Genomic DNA, 22,781 nt, shown 5'->3' on the forward strand with positions numbered 1-22,781 from the left:
CGCCCGCGGAGAGGACCTGGGATCTAGAGGAAGAGTGAGCCAAGCTTTTTCCAAATTAAGCTAATTTAAAATACTCTTCCTTAACAACCTATTCCTGCTTCCCTTTTGTTTCCCCATAAATCTCTCTCCTTACAAAGATGTTAGTTTAGTTTCCACTAGTGCTAATGAAGACACTTAAAAATATTGCTTTAACCAATACTTTTGCTTTAACCAATACTTTTGGTTAAAGCAAAAATATTGGTTAGACCCTGCTGACTAAAAACCCAGTTGTGCTAAAACATCCATCCATCTTCTTCCACTTATCTGGGGTCGGGTCGCGGGGGTAGCAGCTTCAGAAGGGAGGACCAGACGTCCCTCTCCGCAGCCACTTCTTCCAGCTCCTCCGGAGGAATCCTAAGGCGTTCCCAGGCCAGCTGAGAGCCATAGTCCCTCCAGCGTGTCCTGGGTCTTCCCCGGGGCCTCCTCCGGGTGGGACGTGCAAAGAACACCTCACCAGGGAGGCGTCCAGAATGCATCCTGACCAGATGCCCGAACCACCTCAACTGGCTCCTCTTGATGTGAAGGAGCAGTGGCTCTACTCTGAGACCCTCCCGGATGACTGAGCTTCTCCCCATATCTCTAAGGGAGAGCCCAGACACTCTACAGAGAAAACCCATTTTGGCCGCTTGTATCAGCGATCTTGTTCTTTAGGTCATGACCCACAGCTCATGACCATAGATGAGGGTGGGAACGTAGATCGACCGGTAAATCGAGAGCTTCGCTTTTTGGCTCAACTCTCTCTTCACCACGACAGACAGATACAGCGCCCGCTTGACGGCAGACCCTGCACCAATCCGCCTGTAAAATCTCTTGCTCCCTTCTTCCCTCATTCGTGAACAAGATCCCGAGATACTTAAACTCTTCCACTTGGGGCAGGACACCCCCGCTGACCCGGAGAAGGCACTCTACCCGTTTCCGGCTCATGACCATGGCCTCGGATTTGGAGGCACTGATCCTCATCCCGGCCGCTTCACACTTGGCTGTGAACCACTCCAGCAAGAGCCGAAGATCACAACCTGATGAAACCAGTAGGACCACATCATCCACAAAAAGCAGAGATGCGATCCTGAGGCCACCAAAACGGATCCTCTCAACAACTTGGCTGTGCCTAGAAATTCTGTCCATAAAATTAATGAACAGAATCGGTGACAAAGGGCAGCCCTGGCGGAGTCTAACTCTCACCGGAAATGAGCCTGACTTACTGCCGGCAATACGAACCAGACTCTGACACCGATCATATAGGGACCTGACAGCTCGTATCAAAGGGTCTGGTATCCTATACTCCCGGAGAACCCCTCACAGGACTCCCCAAGGGACACAGTCAAACGCCTTCTCCAAGTCCAGAAACACATGTAGACTGGTTGGGCAAACTCACCGAACCCTCCAGGACCCTGCTGAGGGTGTAGCGCTGGTCCAGTGTTCCATGACCAGGACGAAAACCACACTGCTCTTCCTGAATTCAAGGTTTGACTATCCAACTACCCTCCTCTCCAGGACCCCTGAATAGACCTTGCCCCCTGTAATTAGAGCACACAATTCGGTCCCCCTTTTTGAACAGGGGGACCACCACCCCAGTCTGCCAATCCAGGAGAACTGCCCTTGATGTCCATGCGATATTGCGGAGTTGCGTTAGCCAACACAACCCTACAACATCCAGAGCCTTAAGGAACTCCGGGTGGATCTCATCCACCGAGGAGCTTTTTGACCACCTCGGCGACCTCAACCCCAGAGATTGGAGAGCCCGACCCAGGGTCCCTAGGCTCAGCTTCCTCAATGGAAGCTGAGCCTTCCATCCATTGAGGAAGGCTCAGCTTACTTTGAAGACTGAGGAGGTCTTCAAAGTATTCTGCCCACCCGAGCTGCATGCCGCTTCGCTCGCCGGTTCCCATCAGCTGCTTCCAGAGTCCCACAAGCCAAAAAGGCCCGATAGGACTCCTTCTTCAGCCTGACAGCATCCCTCACTGAAAGTGTCCACAAACGGGTGGGAGGGTTGCCGCCACGACATGCACCGACAACCTTGCAGCCACAGCCCCGAAAGGCCGCATCAACAATGGAGGCACGGAACACGGTCCACTCGGACTCAATGTCCCATCCCATCTCTTCTCCTTGGGCTGCCACCTCATCATGAAGGAAGGGTTTGAGTGCCCCAATGATCGTAGGGTCACCCAAGGCAGACAGGTCCTAGGTGAGAGGCGTCGGGCAGGAGTGGGCATACTTGTTGCTCCCCATCTTGGCGCCTGTACGTTGGGGTTTACCCTGGTGAACCAGAGGGTAGCCTCCCTCTGTCTATGGGTGGGGGGACAGGTCCTGACTGTCGTTTGTGCTTACAGATCAAACAACAATTCAGATTACCCACCCTTCTTGGAATCCTTAGAGGGGGTACAGGAGAGTCCCCCTCCTGGGGACTCCCTTGTTTAATGCTCACGTGGGCAATGACATTGAGACCTGGAGGGGTGTGGTAGGGAGGAACAGCACCCCCGATCTGAACTCGAGTGGTGTTCTGTTGTTGGACTTTTGTGCTCGTCATGGATTGTCCATAACGAACACCATGTTCAAGCATAAGGGTGTCCATATGTGCACTTGGCACCAGGACACCCTAGGCCGCAGTTCAATGATTGACTTTGTCATCGTTTCATTGGATCTGCGGCCGTATGTCTTGGACACTCGGGTGAAGAGAGGAACTGTTCACTGACCACTACCTGGGGGTGAGTTGGCTCCGCTGGTGGGGGAGGATGCCGGTCAGACCTGGCAGGCCCACGTGTTGTGAGGGTCTGCTGGGAACGTCTGGCGGATAGAGCTCTAACTCCCATCTCCATCAGAACTTCGAACACATGTTAAACCTACAGAACTAATTATCAACATTAGTTTCACTAATGCTTAAGTGATATGAAATGGTGTTTAGTGGAAGCTAATGCTAGCCAGTTTCTGGTTCTGCCGGGGTTTCGTCATCTTGCTACATGATGGTCCATGAGGAGAGAATCCTGCAAATCGATGACTCGATGCAACTTGCAGAAGGAATCCTTTCCCAAGAAGGAAAACTTTTTAAACAAATTTTAATGCTAACCAGAGCTTGACTGAAGACTAGCAAATATTTGGAAAATATATATAATTTGACTTTTTTTGTTTGCAATGTCTGCGACAGACTGGCGACCTGTCCAGGGTGTACCCCGCCTCTCGCCTGGGACGCAGCTGGAGATAGGCACCAGCAACCCTCCCGACCCCATTAGGGAAGAAGGGTGTAAAGAAAATGGATGGATGGATGGATGTTTGCAATGTCCCTTTGGATGGCATGTGTTGTGGATTGGTGCTATTTATATAAAGCGATGTTTTGTTCCTCAGGTTTTCTGCTCATTACAATTTTTCTCTCCTTATCACATTTAACATCAACAGTGGCATGCCATGCAATCTCAACGTCCAACTTGCATCTCAAGTGCTTCTACACTTGAGATGCACTGATCCCGTATTAATATCTGCATCAGTCCAGACAATTTAAAAAAAATCTAAATCAAAATTGATGGCATAAATGTGATGCAAACATGTGCGTAAAGGTCTTTAAAATGTATGAAATTTTTTTCAGTGTGCTTCAATACAACTTAAAATGTGAAAAAAAGTTTTTTATTATAAAAACATTACATTTTTAATTTCTACATCTATGTCACAGTAACCCGTCATTACTGTTTGATACTATTAGGATGTTAAAACAGCAAACTGTCCCTCCTCCTCCTCATCACCTGGTTGGTCCCTGCCTGTGCCAGAGCATGGCTTTAACATTGGGCTACATGCATTATGTGCTCTGTATAAAATTGAAGCAAGCAATGATGATGTCCAGCAGGCTAAAAGCGCTACTCCACCCATCACCTGCTTCTCTGCCAATCTGTCTCCATCTTTCTGCCACAGGTGGGCAGTGAAGCAATCTGGCAGGGCAAATGAGCAAGCGGGCAGGTTCTGGGTGATCCAGAGGCGACTCTCAGAGGAACAGTAATTGGTCGACTGATCAGGTGCTTTAGAAGCAAGGCAAGGTACCACAGGTGGGCAGAGTGGTCAGTCACTGACCTTCAGGTCCCTGTGTACGATGCCATTTATGTGGCAATGATTTATACTTTCTAGAATCTGCTGTATGAAGTGAAAGCAGAGGAGACAAAGACACCAGCCCAGAAGCAAAAAAGGAGAGGAGAAGGGAGAGTTTAGGTGACATCAAGCTGACAGAATACAGAAGCACAGAAATCAGCACAGACAGTGAACAGTTCAGCTTTCAATGGAACTGTTGGGACTGTGGCCCCAACATGCCTAATATGGGGCTTAAATAAGAAAAATGTGTCATTTATGTTAAATATACTTCACTTACAAGTGCAAATATATTTTATATTAATAAATAAATAATCAGAACTGGCCTCTCCATTGTTTTTCAAAGCAGATAAATATTTGAAATACTTTTCTCTCAGGCAGGAAGTCACTAGTGTCTAATGAGGACAACATGCCATCTTGAACTGTAAAGAACAAAAAGCTCCAATTTTAAATGAAAAATAAAAGTTTTCCTAGTGGAAAAGAACTTTGTAATATGAATATTAGAAATGGCTTGTGGCCATTTATTTGCTCCGTACTAAAAGATTTGGGTGGGAATTCATCCTTTGCACAGGAGATGAGATGAGTGAGCTCTGTGAAGAGCATTGTTCTTTTAAAAACACTTTAAGAAACACTTTTTCCCAGGGTTACTAAATTATCATACAGGTAGCTTTGAGGTAAGCAACAACCAAGTTAAGAAATGAGAACACAAGGAGTTAGCAGCAAGATTGGTGGGACGATTATTTGAGTATAAAGATTTCATGAAAAGAAAATGTGATCTCTCTCTTTTTCTCTCTATGTAGAAATTATTACATCAAGATAGCGCCCAGAAAAAACTGCAAAATAACTGAAAGAAAATAAGGCCAAAAAATGTGAATATTTAGCTGTATTTGTAGATGTAGCGGTTTCCTGAAGCCAGGCCACTTGCTGCCTGCTTTACAGGTAAAAGATGAACTACAACACTTACAACTCATGCATGTTGTCATGACACAAAACAAACTGGCAGCTGTCATTTTTAAAACCTTTAAAATCAACTGAATCCACATCAAAACAGGATTTTATCAGATCACAGTTACTAAGGTCACTAAAGGGCCATCATCTATTGATGGTGATAAACTCCAGAAAGCATCTGAAATGACTGAAGTATGAACCATGAAATTAAACTCTACTAAGCTGAATCTGTTAGATCATTAGACCATAAAGATTCTGTTTTTAGGGGATAAAATTCCAAAAATCACACCGAGATGGAGAAAAAAAGAGGACTGACTGTAACAAAAGAAGAGATTACTTTTGGCATTAAAAGTATGAAAACACATAGGGACAAAAATTCTTGTGATGTGCACAGTTTTTAATAATTTATGTCAATACATCAGATTGTTCCATCTCTAAAGTTTGTGCTTCCATATGCCTTCAAGGTCCAAAGCATAACATGTCTCACCAACAAGTTCTCCAAATATAATAAGATCAGACTCAACACTGACCTGGCATCAGCTTCGCTGTAGTACTCCCTGGCAACAATGTCCTCAAACAGCTCTCCACCAGTGACTCTGGTGACAAGAAAACATGTGACATAGTTTGATAGAGTAAAATTAGATGGTTCTTATCTGCAGAAAAGAAAAAAAAAACACATTTCATCAAATTCCATTTCCTCAATATCACATGGACAAAGGCCCGGCGGCATTGGTGGGCAATGGGGGGCATCGCCCACCCACAGCATCACTGGAAGTTGTTTTTTCTTATTTTGTTTCTTATTCTGTTATTCCTATCTCCATTTGATACATAGGGGTTCCCACACCACCTTTATAAATATACATTCAGCCGTTACAGTTTAATCCATTTTTAACATGTCATGACAAGTTTTTCCAAGCCGCCTTTAAATGTAACATGAGCGCCAAGACGCTTGTTTTGGACAAAACATGCTGCTGCTGTGCAGAGCTGTTCAGGTGTGTTAGAGTCATGACAGCAAACCAACAAAAGGCAAATAAATTTGTACAGTTTTTCCCCCATGAGCTAACAGAGTGAGTTGAGTAATGCTGTTGGATGCAGGTAATGTTAGTTAAATGATGACTAGCTGATGCCAATATATCACGTTAAGCTTCTTAAGAATAGGCTATTAGCATAGTTGTTATTTCTGTTCAAAACTCAGTAGAGCTGGTTACATTCACATGAGTAACTTTTTGGGAAAAACTACTTATATGAGTAGTTTTACTGTACCTTTTAATTTTAATTGAGTAATATTATTATTGCTGCTCTTACTTGAGTAAATTGATTTTGTCTTTTTTAAAAATTGACTTCAGAGATTAGAAACATTAAATTCTTAGACTTGTGCAACATATAATCTAAAGTTTATGTAAATTTGAGCATAATTACTCAACATTTTATACACGTCACTGTTTACATCCTTGCCTACTTTGTATTAATAAATATGATTATTTTATTTGAAAGGTTACACAAAGGTTGTTTATGTATTTATATTGAAGTAAAAGCTGCCCCCCCCCCCCCCACACACACACACCCACACCCACACACACACATAAACCAATGCCCCCTGCAGCTAAACTCCACTGGAGCTGGGCTGCTAAAGGTCTGAAAATGAACCACTCATCATAAAAAAAGAGGATGACAAACAGGTATTGGTCTAAATCAACATCAGCAGAAAGAGCTGTGATTGGTGAGGAATCTGCAATTGATACCCCTCTAGCAGAAATTCCATATTTCCCTTCTAATAAACTATTCCTGGAAATACAGTTAGGAATGTGTACAGTTCCGGTCATCGTTATTAGCCCCCTGTGATGAAGCCACACAAACTTATTACCATTAAAATAACCTGAATAAAAAAGTGTTCATACTTGTATTGCTTTCAAAAGAAGAGACAAAATCTCCACAAAGTTTGATCTGTATGTTTTATTTTAATATGTTGAATTGTAACCAGAAAACTGAATATCCACCTAAACCCTCTGGCCATTTTTTATGGGAGTTCATCTCCAAGCTAGCCAGGTCATTGCCTTCCTGTGCAATTCCACTTGAAAAAAATTCTTGCTTACAGCTCAGATTGGTTTTTCTTCCCTTGACTCAGATTGTCTGTGGTAGATTTTTTATGAGGCGAACAGACGTAGTGAAGAATGATGATTTTCTGTGCTGTTTTAGAATTGTAGTCTGTATGTAGTTTTAGCAAAGGCAGCAGAGGAAGTGGACGAAGCCGTTCAGTCCGTGTTGGCATCCATCCATCCATCCATCCATCCATCCATCCATCCATCTTCTTCCGCTTTATCCTGTGTCAGGTCGCGGGGGTAGCAGCTTCAGAAGGGAGGCCCAGACTTCCCTCTCCCCAGCCACTTCTTCCAGCTCCTCCAGAGGAATCCCAAGGTGTTCCCAGGCCAGCAGAGAGACATAGTCCCTCCAGCGTGTCCTGGGTCTTCCCCGGGGCCTCCTCCTGGTGGGACGTGCCCAGAACACCTCACCAGGGAGGCGTCCAGGAGGCATCCTGACCAGATGCCCAAGCCACCTCAACTGGCTCCTCTCAACGTGAAGGAGCGGGCTTTTACCCATGGAGCCCGGCCGGGCTCAGCCCGAAGAGGAAAAATGCCCCCCCCTCCCTTGGGCCCACCACCCGTGAGAGGGGCCGAAGGGGTGGGGTGCATTGTGTGATGGGTGGCGGCTGAGGGAGGGGACCCTGGCGGTCCGATCCTCGGTTGCAGAAGCTAGCTCTTGGGACGTGGAATGTCACCATGTTGGCATCGCTCCCAAATACCAAATTGACATTAAAGCTCGCTCGGATCAGCTCTTCTCACTTCACTGTGGAGGACGGTTCTTCACAGCACAGGCAACTTCCAATAAGGTTCTTAGCATCAAAGTGGCGCATTACATACCATCACGGATAAATGTTAGCAGTTCCAGTAAAAATGTAAAGTCTCAGCACAGTCCAAACATCCAGGAAGCAATCAATTCTCAACAGCTGAGAGCCTAGAGCAGGGGTGGGCACTCCTGGTCCTCGAGGGCCAGTGCCCTGCAACTCTTAGATGTCTCCCTGATCCAACACACCTGAATCCAACAGCTGAATCACCTCCCAAGTGCAGTCAAGTTCTCCAGAGTCCTGCTAATGACCTCATTATTTGACTCAGGTGTGTTGAAGTAGAAGTACATCTAAAAGTTGGCCTAGAGCCTCTGGACAAAGCAAACGACATAAAACAAAGGGGCTGCTTTCTACCAGGCTATTTCCAAGCAAAAGTCTTCACTTTAACATCCTGTAGGAAGAAGGATGGATTAATGTAAACCCCCTCAACTCTCATGAGGATATGGATGCAACATGTTTTTGTCGCATCCGAAACATGTCAGAGTTTTGGGGGTGACAGCTAAGGGCTAACTGTCTGACTGGGACTTTAATATGACTTGAATAAAGAAGCAGCACTTACAGATCAAAGACCAGATAGTGGAATCCTTCTTCTGAAATGCTGTCGTGGAGTCGGACTGTGAAGAAAGACAAATACAGACATGTCAGAGCAAGAAGCCAACTAACAGACTTCTTCATGATACACTTAACTACCTTGAAGTGACACTAGCTACGCTTTAGGCATTTTTCCCCAGCCCGCCTCTAACCGGTTTGGTCGCAGTCCATCTCATCCAGATTCATTTCCCATCTGCAGAACCAGTGTTGTTCTGATTTTTGCACCAACTTCAGGGGTAGTACTAGCAGGACTGAGCTGAGAACTGCATCGAAGTGATTTGATTGACAGCTGACCACACCATTGATTGGCTTGTGATTGATATCACTGAAAACTGCTAACAACATTTAGTGTTTTTAGCTGTGGACTGCAGACTTGCTGTCTGCTGTCAGAAAGCTGCTCAGTATGGGGGAGATTAATTTTGAGTTTATGAAACGATGACAAAGTCGATCATCGAACTGCGGCCTAGAGTGTCCTGCTGCCAAGTGCACATATGGACACCCTTATACTTGAACATGGTGTTTGTTATGGACAATCTATGACGAGCACAGAAGTCCAACAACAGAACACCACTGGAATTCAGATGGGGGGGCCGTTCCTCCCAGGCCTCACTGTCATTGCCCATGTGAGCGTTGAAGTCCCCCAGCAGAACAAGGGAATGGAATTAAATGGTTAATGGAAGATTGTACCAGTTATTTGATGAAAGTTTATCCTGTACATATTGTAATTTTTTCCAACTACAATACAAATCATCTTTTGCACTATTTGTTTTTCTCCGGTGTGTTAAATACAACCCTGATCCACCCTGACTTGTATCTTTACGTCTTACAATAAGAAGCCCATTATTTTAAATATTGATAATATTAAAAAGGGGCTGCACAGGGGTGCAGTTGGTAGAGCTGTTGCCTTGCAGCAAGAAGGTCCTGGGTTCGATTCCCGGCCCGGGGTCTTTCTGCATGGAGTTTGCATGTTCTCCCTGTGCATGGTGGGTTCTCTCCGGGTTCTCCGGCTTCCTCCCTCAGTCCAAAAACATGACTGTCAGGTTAATTGGACTCTCTAAATTCTCCCTAGGTGTGAGTGTGTGTGTGTGAATGGTTGTGTGTCCTGTATGTCTCTGTGTTGCCCTGCGACAGACTGGTGACCTGTCCAGGGTGACCCCGTCTCACCCGGAACGTAGCTGGAGAGGAACCAGCAACCCTCCCGACCCCATTAGGGACAAAGGGTGAACAGAAAATGGATGGATGGATGGATGAATAATATTAACATGAGGTGATAGGTAAATATGATTATATATGTCAACTAACATTGAGATACATATTCATGAATATTCATTATCATGTCCTTATCAAATTAACTGAGTGTACAAGAGGAACAGTCAGCACATCACTCCTAGGGGTTTATAGTTCTCAGGCCTATAACTATTACATTATTTCACATTTCAATGTGTTTCAAAACTTTTCAAATGTTTTTATTGTCTTTTTAGCCAGTTCCTTGCTCACTCTTATTTTTGTGTTTTTCAGCTGCTGCTCGGTAGTTTGATCCAAAGCTGACTGATGAAGACTACAGTGAAACTGTCAAGAAGTTTCTTTGTTATGCACCACAGTGGGAGGAACCAGAGTGACGCCAACCAGAGTCAAACTTGGGTTACCCCAACACATACTGTTTCCTTGGTTCATACAGAACCAGGCTTAACCTCATGGATGCGGTTCTTCCATGAACAAGAGACTGTTGTTCTGGCAGCTAAAAAGGAGTCAGATATGTTTTCTTAAATAAAATGTAATATTACTACAATGTTGTCATTTTTTTAAATGGACACACAACTTTGGAATTATGTAAGGTCATTGTGAAGGACATAATACTGTGTCTGCTAACAAAATTATGTGTTTAACATCAGTGAAGAAATTTTTAATGATATGATGTGTAGACCTATCAGACCAAAAAATGTACATGAATCAATATTGATTCTTTAACTTTGACTCAATATAAAATCAACACAAATGTCAATGTAGATTCAAATGTAGATGAGTGGCAGTTACTGATTCAACATGTAAGTCACTGACCACTTTCAATATCGTTTCAATATCAGGCTTCAACATGGATTCAATGTTTCTTGTTGTTTCAACATTGTTTCACTCCTATTTTGCTATCTGGGTACGCAATTTGGGAACAGCCAATCAGCAGCAAGGAAATGAATGGTGCTTCTGGATTGGCTGCTTTGTCACCAGTAGCAATGTGTCTAGGGATTTTATCATTGCAAGCTGCATTTTCTTTAGAATATTTTAGATATGCACAATGAAAAAGGTTTCTGAATAGATTTATTTTTCCACAAATAATTTGGATTTTCACAGGTTTTCACAAGATCCTTCATATAAAACTTTTCATATCATTTCATCTCTTTGATCTCTTTAAGTCATTTTAAAGCAGTGCTTCTCAATTCCAGTCCTCAGCCCCCCTGCTCTGCATGTTTTAGATGTGCCTCTACACCAGAACAGCTGATTCAAATGATTGCATGACATCTTCTGCAGCCACCAAGTCCTGCAGGAGCCTGTTAATCACCCAAAGATTCAATCCAGGTGTGGCAGAAGGGAAACATCTAAAACATGCAGGCAGGGGGTCTGAGGACTGGAATTGAGAAACACTGTTTTAAAGAGATCAGAGAATGTACGTTTTAAAATGTATGTTTCAAACTTTAGTCACAAATAGCTATAAACCTTTACTGAATAGAGACAGACTACATTTTTTAATTGGTGATCTCCTGAATATGAAGCATCTGCCAAGTGAACCTCCACATGTTGAAAGTATAATTTGATTATGACAGAAAACATGCAGAGAGTAGCCTCTCCAAGGCAGAGGCATTTGCCTTGGAGAAAGCTGCCAGATGTTGCACTGCTAAAAATAGAACAATGGGAGTGATGTGCTGACTGTTCTGGGGGTGGCAGGCCAGGAAGTCAGGCTGTCTCTTCCACTTGGTTGAATAAGATAACAAAGGAAGAAACTGTGCTAATGGTGCAAAGTCAATTAGCTGGACAGGAAGCTGACATGAAGCAATGAGGTGTGATGTTTGTCACATGAATGGCGGCCAATGAGATCCTGTAGCATCGGCTCAGGACTACTGAGGTTCTCTATGATCTGCCCTCAGAACAGGTTCACTTTGACAGATTTACACAGAAACAGGTGAGGAAGATTCACAATGCCTTGTTGAAGTATTCAACCTCCATAATGTTTCATACTTTGTCATCCTACCACTGCAAACCTCAACTAAATACAGCAGATATTTATTGTATGATTTGCTTCAGTCTGACACCACACTGGACATGTGTTCAGAAAATCTATTATAATGATCTAAAGTATTAACATTCCTAGACATGTTCTCAATAAAAAAAAACATGAATGCATGTCATAGATACCCTTACCATATCTGTAATAACTAGTGGTGGGATTTGATTAAAATTTTTATCAAGTTACAGGGTTTCCCCCAGAAAACCTGCTCAGTCTAGTGGTTGGGGTGCCAAGGTGTTCCAATGGCAGTCCACCATGTTTTAGTATTAAAAGATGTTAAGTAAACAGAAAATGTAAAAATATTACTGGGTAATTATATGTTATGGAAAACATTGCCAGTGAAATACTATTTAAACCCACAACTAGTCTTATAAACAACAAATAAATAAATACAATTAAAATGATTATCAATTATTTGAACTTCTGTCTAATCCAAATTCAGTCAGTGGTTCCTTCAGGTCCCCCAGGACTTCAGGGGCCCCATAAATGCTAATATCTTAACACAGACCACAGATACATAAATGTAATATTTGTTTATTGAGATGATCAATGCTGCTAAATTTGATTTAATTGTTTCAACCTACATTAATTAAAAGATTTTAAATTGTTTAACATTTAAATGTAAGATTTTAAGGAGCTGGCAAGTTTACTTTGTACAACTTGAAGGAACAATATTCATAGTTAGATTGTTTTGTTACCATAGCAACAATCTGATGCTGTGAGTTTAATCTATGAGTTTGAATTCTGTTTGTTCACAAATACAAATTAGTAAACTGCAAGTATAACTTATTGTTTTATAGGTTGGCCAATTAAACTGCTCCCCCTCTCCCAGATTTCACTAACTAACCCTAATAGTGAAGCTGTTAGAGGTGCTGATGAGCAAGAGGGGCCCTTAAGTCAAATTCTGCTCAAGGCCTCATACAGCCTTGGACCGGCCCTGCATGATGAGTTAAATCTGTTGCGGAACAAACGGGAGATTTAATTTAATGCTGCTAATGAGGCTTTAGTAGCTCTAACATTTCGTTTCTGCTGAGCTTTTAATAAGAGTCACAAACAGGGGCAGAACTTCAGGAAGGCTGGATGGGAGGCAGAATATGACTCCAGGGATCCAAGTCTTTATCACGTTTCACGGGAGCTGGAAAAAACGGAGCATGACTATTGAGTACGGTATAGATATATATAGTAGGCTGCCCCAGTCATTGTTGACTCATGGTTGCTAAAAACTATACAAGATCAACTGACTTTAATAACATAGTAGGTGTAAATTAGAAAATTCCTGAAGAAATTTAACCGGGACCTGTCAAAGTGCCCGTCAGCTAAAATTAGTGAAAATGCTAATGTTAGCATGATTGCTGTCACTAGCATGTTGTCTATACTTGACTTACTCCATTCAGCATACTAAACATGGCTAATAAGTCAGAAAAATAGCTAATAGCTCATTTAAGCTAAAAGGCTAATGTTAATGGAACTGCGCAAGGCAGTTCCCTAACTTGAGAGTAAAAGATAATGCTGACTAATATTATTGAGTATGACTGTATCTGGTTGTATACACAAGATGTATGATCAAGTTATGGTTATGGTTGGGGGGAGGGGTTATTAAGCCAATGTGGTGCCCCCCCCAACTTACTACTGGTTGGTCAGTAAGTTGTAAGGTCCCACCAAAACTTAGACCAAACCTACGCCCTTGCTTTGTACCGTCAATATGTTAAGTTTACCAGCTGTCAATTAAGCTGAGTCAAAAAAAACAAAAACAAACTGAAGCTTTTCATTCTAGAAGCTGTCATGTTCCATGTTTTTCTGTGTATTTATTTCAGTTTCCTGTGTGTCTGAGTCTCTGTGTTGTCCTGTCTCCCCTTGATTAGTTCCCAGGTGTGTCTTGTTCCCTGATTACCCTCTGCGTATTTAGTGTCACCTGTGTCTCTGTGTCCTTGTCGGGTCCTCCGTCTGTGTACGTCGAGTCACGTCTTGTCACGTCTCTAGTCATTCGTGTATCCAGTGCTACCGGTGCTGAGCCCTGGATTTTGCTCTGCCGTGCTGCCTGGTTTTTGGATTGCTTTGGACATTTTCACCAATAAACATCATTTTTCACTACGCCCTGGGTTTCCGTTTGCTGCCTCACCACCTCTCCACCACAAAACATGACAGAAGCATCAAATCAAACATTCATACAAATCAGAAACAAATCACTACAAGGTTGTCCATATCAACATTTACATAGGTCATCAAGAGTACAACACAAAGTAAGGGAAGACAGAGAGATGCAGTAAGCTGGAAAATAAATCAGTTACCAATGTTGGCGTGTTTGAGTAGGCGACAGATCCTGGCTTCACGCTCCAGCTTCTGGTGATCTGTGGGGACAGATAAAAAGCTTTACCAAAGTCCCCCTGAAATTTGGTGTCAGTAAGTGTCAAGTCAGTCTTATGCCCACCCCCTCAAATAAAGTGTTACCAATGATCATTTCTGTTAGTTTTAGTATTGACTCCAGATGTTTACATGACAGTCTCTAATATACATTAGACTTCTAAGAATAGAAAAGTGTTAAATTTAACCAGTTACATCAAGTAATGCAGCTGTACAATTAAATGGAAAGAATACCTGCATTTAAGCTTTTGTTTGAACAGATCAATATGTATTCATGCTCTCATGTCACCAACAGTGTAAGAAGATGGTAAAAATAACAAACCCTATTGTATTATTACAGCTAATTATAGTTAAGATTGTCCAGATAACAGTAAACCACAGGATCATCTTCCACCCCCACTGTGGAGGACATCAGTACTGGCTCAGATGTTTATGAGGAGTCACTGAGGACATTTGTTTTTCAATTCAAAAAATAGACAATGCTGAGTTATTGGAGACCAGTCAACTATTTAATTAACAACTCCTAAGTATTTGTGGCAGATCAGAAGGAGGTATGATGCCTATATGGCAAAAAGTAATCTAAAAATCTACCAAAAATATTTCACAATGTTCTCTTCTTGGTAGGGTTTTAATGAGATCTTACAGCAACAAATTTGATTCTGGCATTAACAATTAGCCTTGAGCAACCCAACTGCTGTCAGGACAAATGATCCTAATAGCCCACATGAACTAGGAATGGCATACCCCTAACCCTGTTTGATGGAAACAAACACTGAGAATGGTGGACAAAACCAGATCTGAAAGCTGGAGCTGTCCAAACAATACTGTCGATTCCAATACTGATCACCCAGTAGGGCCGATCACCGATCACTGCCCATCACCTGGATTGGCTATTAATTTTTCTCTTCAGGTATAAATGCTACTATGTTATCTGGCAAAATGGAAACATGATCTGGCAATAAATTCACCTAATTTAGACAAAACATGCAAAATACTTGCAGGCAAACTGCAGCAGCTACTCAAAAGGACAACTGATAAATGTGCAATCAGTAAAACAATATTTAACAATAAGGTTCTCAGTAGCATTAATTATTAGCCAAATAAATCTCATAACATTGCTAATATCAAATAATGTCAAAAAAGTAAAAACATTCATTCAAGGTCAAATGTAGGTTGCATCAAAATAAATGTACTAAAGTTTATTTTAGTAAGATACTTACAGTAACTAAATCAAAACTTCCTGAGAGCAGGACTAGCTGATTAATGCTGGTTCTGATTGGCTGTTTCTAACCGAGTTGAGTAATTCTGCAGAAGTTTTAATATACATCTAAAATCTTTGTTTGTTTTTTAAGTGACATTGCTGCAGCTTAGAGCAGACGTTCTGTGTGAGAGTTCACTGTTGGGTGGAGGTTGAGTGGTGTTAAGTCTGTGAAATATTACTACCAGCAGCGGCGGTTCGACAGCGGGAGCAGAACCAGCGTCTTACACCGTCAGCTCGTTGACTTGAACTACTTTTTGGGTTATGAGGTGAAGCGGCTGTCAGAGTGGTGCAAAGTCAATAACCTGCTCCTCTACATCTCCAAAACAAAGAAGCTGGTAATCGACTTCAGGAAGAACAAAACGGACATTCAGCCTCTCACCATCAGTGGGACCTGTGTGGAGAAGGTCCCAGTGTTCAGGTTTCTGGACATGGAGTTGGAGGACAAGCTAACCTGGAGCACCAACACCAAGGAGCTGCTGAAGAAGCACAGCAGAGACTGAACTTTCTGAGAATCCTCCAGAAGAACTGTCTCCCCTCAGAACTGCTGCAGGCCTTCTATCACTGCTCCATAGAGAGTGTGCTCACGTACATCCTCAGACAAGAAGGCACTCCAGAGGGATGTCAGGGCAGCAGAGAGAACCATAGGCTGCCCCCTCCCCACCATGGAACAGATTTACACTTCCAGGCTCCGCAAGAAAGTTCTGGACATTTTAAATGACTCTTCACACCCTGGCCATGGTCTCTTCCAGCTGCTGCCATCAGGCAAGAGATACAGAGCAGTAAAAACCACAACAAATCACCTAAAAAAACAGTTTCTACCCGATGGCAATCATGGCACAAAATTCAAAGGCATAAGAACTTCTGCTCTTGACATCACTCTGTTAAAAATGTAAATTCTGTTCACTCTGAGACACCTCCAGGTGCTGCAACCATCTTCTGATGTCTATTTATTTCTTGTTTTGTGCTGTTTGTTTCTTCATCTTTTTATGTATGTATATTTATATTGTGTGTTGTGTATGTGTATATAACCTGCACTTTAACTCGAGTCAAGCACGGTCTCAATCTTGTTGTAATCTGTTGATGACTATGACAAATAAATCTTATCTTGTTTAGCTTTCTGACCGTGATGCTAATCCAGGTGAGTGTTGGTAGTTGTACGCTGCTTTACCTGCTGGCTGGCTGATCCGGATGTCTTTTTTTCCCTGCAGTGAGCCTCGATGTAGCCAAACTCTGTCAACTATTTGTTTTTGAAATGCCATATTAGATTGTGTTGATGCATTGTGACGTGCTTCACTCTCGAGGTAGATTTCTACCACAACATGCAAACGTCCCCATTCACTCTCAGACCGTTAAAGTTCCACACCACATCGCTTAGGATTTGTTGCCCTGTGCTTGTGCAGTGTGAAGGAAAAAGGAGATGAGCTGCACACGCAGGCTGCGAAGTCAGATAAACGTGATTGATTTTGGTGATCGGTAACAAGAAACAGTGATCGGCGATCTCCCATCATACACTTTTTCACGGAAATCGGCTGATTATGATCGGTGGCCAATCGATCGGCACACCTCTATTGGTTACCTAACTGGGATTTAACTGATATACAAATAATTAATGTTTATGTTTAATAGTATTTATTTGGTTCGTTTTGTAAGACTGTATAGTTGTGTGTTTAAGCATTGTCAACAATGTGTTCCAGTAACATAACTACCCAGTAATATTTTTATATTTAATGTCAAAGAAACCTTTTTTAATACAAAAAACACAGTGGACTGCCCTGGTGTCATTGGCTATGTCCACCTCAAAGTTTACTACTGATCTAATTCATGATAAGGGTTGGGGTCAGGGGTACCCTAACCCTGGTAACTGAGCAACAGGCCTTGGCAAATGAGGAGACTCCTGATTGACATTGGCTTTGGAGAGGCTAATGACTAGCACGCCTAAGTTGGTCATCCACTGATAGCCTATCATTAGCAGGGATAGGCTTATTGTATAACATTGTACATAGTCTATATGTTCTATGTTTAAAATGTATGCTTAATGTCAGGTTGGATTACAGCAAATTCTTTCAAAAGAAATGCTTAAGTGGCTGACCAGTGTAGGCATGCTAGTCATTAGCCTCTCCAATGCCACCAGTCAGAAATCTGCTTCTCATTTGCCTGTTCCAGCCACTGGGTTATCATTAATCAGATCAATACCTAGCTTCAGAATGGATTTATCCTACCGCTACGATTATCACTAGTGTGTAATAGTCTCAATTTTGGTTCTACTTCAGCATGACTGTTAAAGTATTCTGAGATGCAGAGGAAGAGAGGCCACAATGCTGCTGAATTTTGTCCATAATTAGTCCAAAAATCAAACCTCTTGTTACAGATGAGAAGTAAAGCTAATGATAAAATAAATCTTTGTCCACATTCTCTAAAACGTAATCATTTAAACTCCATTCAATAGGATGCATTTATAGAACAATTCACAACAAAGGCTGCTTCAAGGCACTTTACAGAGAAATATTTTATCTATTCAATCCATAAATTCAGTCAAAAAGATTAAATTAAAAGTAAACACCACACATTATTATCTGATTCCTGGTAAACAATGCAGTCTAGCAGGGGTGTGCCGATGTATCGGCCCAGTTGATTTCCTTAATTTTGGGAGATTTGTGATCAGTCGATACTTGCATGTGAAGCCAACCTTATCCCTCAATTTTATCTACCTCAGCAAAGGTCTAAAAATCTATTACTGTCCTCTTTTACTCTGTTGTGACAAAAGTTTGACTGACAGACCAGCACACCAGGTCATGTCGCATGTTTGCAGTTAACAGTAGTCACCACAGTTACCAATTCAGCAACTTTCTTGCTTTATTTTGCATAATTTCAGACAAAAAAAGATTGGCCAAAATTGAACCGGCAGGTCATGCTCTTTAAAGAGCGGTAATGGGTGATTGGTCAGAAAACTGTAACCGGTGAACCCCTACACACTTAAGGTTAGTTTATTATTGAAACTGCTTCCAATGAAACCCAGTAGAGGGTTGGGGTTAGAAATTCACTTGGAATGGGCCGAAATCTTCAGAACACAGGACCTCACAGAATGTATATGAATTCTGCTGATGTTCATTATTAAGAAACAGAAACAAACAGTTTTAAAAACACTCAATGTCATTCTGCATGATGTTCTTTTTTTTTTCTTTGTTTCATCACACTTTGGACATGTCCTGCTGACCATATGGCTTTGGTTTCTGGGAAATCTAATTTTAGCCCTCTCACTCCCCCTTACCTGGTTATTCAAATTAGTTAAGCCAATGCCAGGCTCATGCAAACAGGAGTCAGCCTGCAGCATTAAAAACAAAGAGAGGCACTAAATAGTTCATGAAATATTCTCAAACGCTGTGTGAACACATGTGAAGAGAGATCTAGGAGGACAGAGAGTGGACTGCGCGGATCAGATTTGTGACCTCCCAGCCACTTCCAAAGAGTTTTACCTTATGCATCAGCATCTAAAGTCTTATTGTCTGGTGTTAGTTAGAATAAAAACTTTTTGGTCTACTCAGTGTTTTTCCCCAATACCCTTTGACATATTCTCCATGTGCTTTGTCAACCAGGAGAAGGTTTCTCAGGCATCAAAGGCATCTTCAACCTTGTTCCACAGTATGCACCAGAGTGGTTGTTAGCAGATGTTGGCAGGTATGATGTAATCTTCCGATTCTGTTTCAAACTGAGTATATCCACCTCTGGAAAAAATTTAAAGTTTCTCTGATTCAACTCTTTATATGTATATGTTTGAGTAAAATGAACTTTGTTCTTTTGTTCTGTGAATTACTGAAAACATAAATGTCCAATGGACAGAATGTTCTGTTTGGTTGTTTTATATACTTTTGTGTGGGAAAAAGTTTGTGTGGTTTTTTAGTGTTAGTTCCTGATGCACTTGAAAATAATCTTTGCTCTGAACCCCCGGGGCTGTTGTTCATTGGTTACCATAGCAACGAGTCTATGTGTGGCAGCTTATAGACTGAGAAAAAAAATAATACAGTCACCCGTTTTTCTACGTTTTTCCCCTGGACTAATTGCATCATTTGTTTGTAGAACGTGGCAATATTTACAGCAATCATCAAATAGGACGAAATATTTCATAAGCTATATAGAATTCAAAGTTTGTTAAATTTTTAACCACGACTCCAACACGGACAAAAAAACAAAATTAAATTGTTGGTCAATATAAATGAGAAATTTGCTTAGTTCTGTCATGTACCTTTACAGAACTGACAAAAACCAACCTACGTATCTATATGCAGAGAGAATATACATTTTACATACCCAAACATCAGCATCTCAGCTTTAATTCACCATTCAGCCGCAACCAGACCCAAAAACGTTTTTGCGTCTTTAATATTTGCTATATTAAAAACACATCATATCTCATCTGCTATGTGTAATTCAGCAGGACAAAAAGGTTTTGGCAACCAGCTGTGGAGTCAGAATCACATCAATGAAAAATACAATGTTTGCACTGACAAGGATTCATTGGGTTTATACAGAAGTTATTATTCTGTTTTTGAAATGTTGAATAACATTTTGATTGCTACAGAATCTCATCTTGTTTGTTATCAGCACTTGATAAAATCAGACAATAAAAGGCAAATATGTGATATTTCTTCACAAAAAATATTACTGAGTTGTGAAACTGTTTTCAACTATAAGTAAGCATTCAGCAAATACAGGCTGATGCCATGAATTAGAATATGACTGAAAAGTTCCTTTGTCAGCAGTTCCATCAGCAAATGAAACACGTGATATAGATTAATTAGATTACTTCCATTTTAACATATTTATATTTCGTATTGTGTTTAATACTTGCTAAAAGGTTTTCGAAAGATACTATTAATCTGACAAGTCTGTTCAGGATGTATATCTTAATTTCTGTGAATAAGACTGTCTGGCATTCACATGTAAGTTTTGGCTTTATTCTTAGCACTAGAAAAGAAAAGTCCTTCAGTAACTGTGGGTGTGTCAGAGCCCCCCACCCAACTTGCAACACAAAGTTACACCCTTGGATACAACAACAGCAGATCAATGGGGACCCCATAGAGCAAGTATCACAAAATAAATATTTAGGAATAATTCTGAATGCTCAGTTAAATTTTAGGAGCCATGTTGATAAAATCAGCAAAACTGTTAGATCAAATATAAACTGTTTTAAAATTGTTAGAAAATAGTACTCAATGCAGTGTAACCTGACTTGCTGTTATAATATTTGTTTTTTTGTTTGTTTGTTTTTTGTTTTTTTCTCTTATATTTTTGTTATTGGATTGATAAGAGTATACTGCTTTCATACAGGATTTTGTTACATACCGTATATACATGGATATGTAAGTCTGCGTGTATATGTGCATATATGTGGTAAGGTGGCCTCGTTTCTTTCCTTTTTGATTTAAATTTATGTTCCTTATATCACTGTTTTGGATTGTTATATTTTTAAGTTATTGACGCTTTTTAGAATTATTTGAATTATATTTTTGGGGTTGTTGTGTTGCATGTTTTTGATTGGTTGTTTTCGAGGTCGCGTGCCACACGCCAGGAGACGCCCCACGGAAGCGCACAGGTGTTCTGCATCTAATCAAGCTGCGTGCAGACCAAGGAGGATATAAGTCGTGGACACCGAGACAGCAGCGGCGTCGAAGTAGCAAAAGCTGGACAGACCATGGGTGTAAGAGCAGCGGGACGAAGAGGCAGACGGACTTGGGCTGGTGGTCGGAGGATGGCGCTTGTAGGCTCAGGGACTAGCGACGAGAGGACGGATTACCGAGAAGTGCCATCCGTCCGGTTGCTGTTGGGGGCAGCGAGTCACCCGACTGGTCGCCGTCAAGGAGCGTGTGGCCGGCTGGAGGAGCGGGAGTGACTGGAGCGCTGCCGCGGTTCATTAGAGACTGGAGCTAAGCATCTATATCGGAGACTTGTTTTGACTTATTTGTTCAAGGACTGCCTGCGCCTCCTCCTTCTTTTGATTTCTTGTTTTTAAATAAATTATTGGAACTTTTATTGGTCGTTGGAACTCTGTCCACAATCCCTGCTAGTTTTATATTGGGTACTCCACTCGGGTGCCACATATATATTTACTTATACTCTCATGTATGATTTATGTATGTTATATTCTGAAAACCTAATAAATATATATATAAAACAAAACAAAACAAAATAAAATTGTTAGAAACTGTTTAACACTTCACTTTTCCTATGGAGCTACTGTCTGATCTCAGACTAGTCAAACTAAACTCGAGACATTAGCAAGTCTCTATAATAGGACCTTAAAGGTTTTATATCAAAAGCCAATCAGATTCCACCACTGTCACTTTTTGTCCAAGTTTGGCATTTTAGACTTTTTCCAATTTTATAAGTCATAACCTTTTACAATTGATTTTAAGTGTTTGAATGGATATGCACCCAAATCATTAAGTGATTGCATAAATAGACTGCAGGACAACAGCAGATCTACTAGAGCAACTTAAGACAGAAATTGTAAGGTCCCCTTTCGAAGAACCACTTTTGCTCAAAGTGCTCTCTGTCCATGAGAGGATCTGCAGTTTGGAACTCACTTCCTGTTGATTTAAAGTCTGTAACCAGTTTTAGTACATTCAAAAAACAAACAAAACTCTGGTTATGTCAAAAACAGAACTGTGCCCACTTTTGATGTTTTATGTTTTACTGTTTGTTTGATTATTACTTTTAGAGGAATTTTTTTTAAAAGCCCATCTAGGGACAAGTGCTGTGAATTAGCTTTTGCTATTGCACTGTGACGTAAACATGGGACTGCTGTTTTCTTTCAGTTTGTCTGTCGCTGTATATAAAACTGTAAAATAAACTAATTAAATTGAATTAAATCTTTAATGTATTGTGGTGCATTAATTGATTTATAAACCATCAGTAGTATCTTAAAGTCTATTCTGTGAGCTATTTACCTCCTTTTAATCTTCCATAACAACTACATGACGTTATGTCCTGATGCATACCTCAAAAACCAAAATGGATGCACTTTTTTTAATGCACTGTCAAGTCTTTAAGGGTCATTTCTATATTTTCATTCTTTAAACACAAAACTTCGTACTACATCACCTACTGCACCATTTTTGAAAGTGCAGCATATCCGCACTAGAAAGTGACTGACAGCTGTAAGCTTTTGGCAACTTAAGATGTGACAGCAGCAAATAAAAGTGAAGGAAGCCAGAAAATCCCAGTCTATCCTGGCAGGCTAGTGCATACAGAAGAGGGCCAATCCTTAAATCCAATCTTCTCCCTCTAATCTGCTAAAGATCAAAATGAGAACTTCTCTGAGATAAAAGATCAGAGGGGAA

At 41.3% G+C, this 22,781-nt stretch overlaps 1 protein-coding gene across 8 annotated transcripts in view; it reads right to left on the minus strand.

Moving 5' to 3' along the window:
- camk2d1 (calcium/calmodulin-dependent protein kinase (CaM kinase) II delta 1) overlaps window positions 1-22,781 on the minus strand; it is a 113,814-nt gene that overhangs the window by 54,540 nt on the left and 36,493 nt on the right. For all 8 annotated transcript variants that reach the window (XM_044097132.1, XM_044097131.1, XM_044097129.1 and 5 more), the window contains exons 3-5: window positions 14,111-14,170; window positions 8,514-8,568; window positions 5,583-5,648 (exon numbers count right to left, since the gene is read on the minus strand). In XM_044097132.1, the coding sequence (XP_043953067.1) occupies window positions 5,583-5,648; window positions 8,514-8,568; window positions 14,111-14,170 (181 nt within the window). The remainder of the gene's footprint in view (window positions 1-5,582; window positions 5,649-8,513; window positions 8,569-14,110; window positions 14,171-22,781) is intronic.

This window comes from Gambusia affinis, linkage group LG18 (genome assembly GCF_019740435.1).
Source record: "Gambusia affinis linkage group LG18, SWU_Gaff_1.0, whole genome shotgun sequence".
Classification (NCBI taxonomy): Eukaryota; Metazoa; Chordata; class Actinopteri; order Cyprinodontiformes; family Poeciliidae; genus Gambusia; species Gambusia affinis.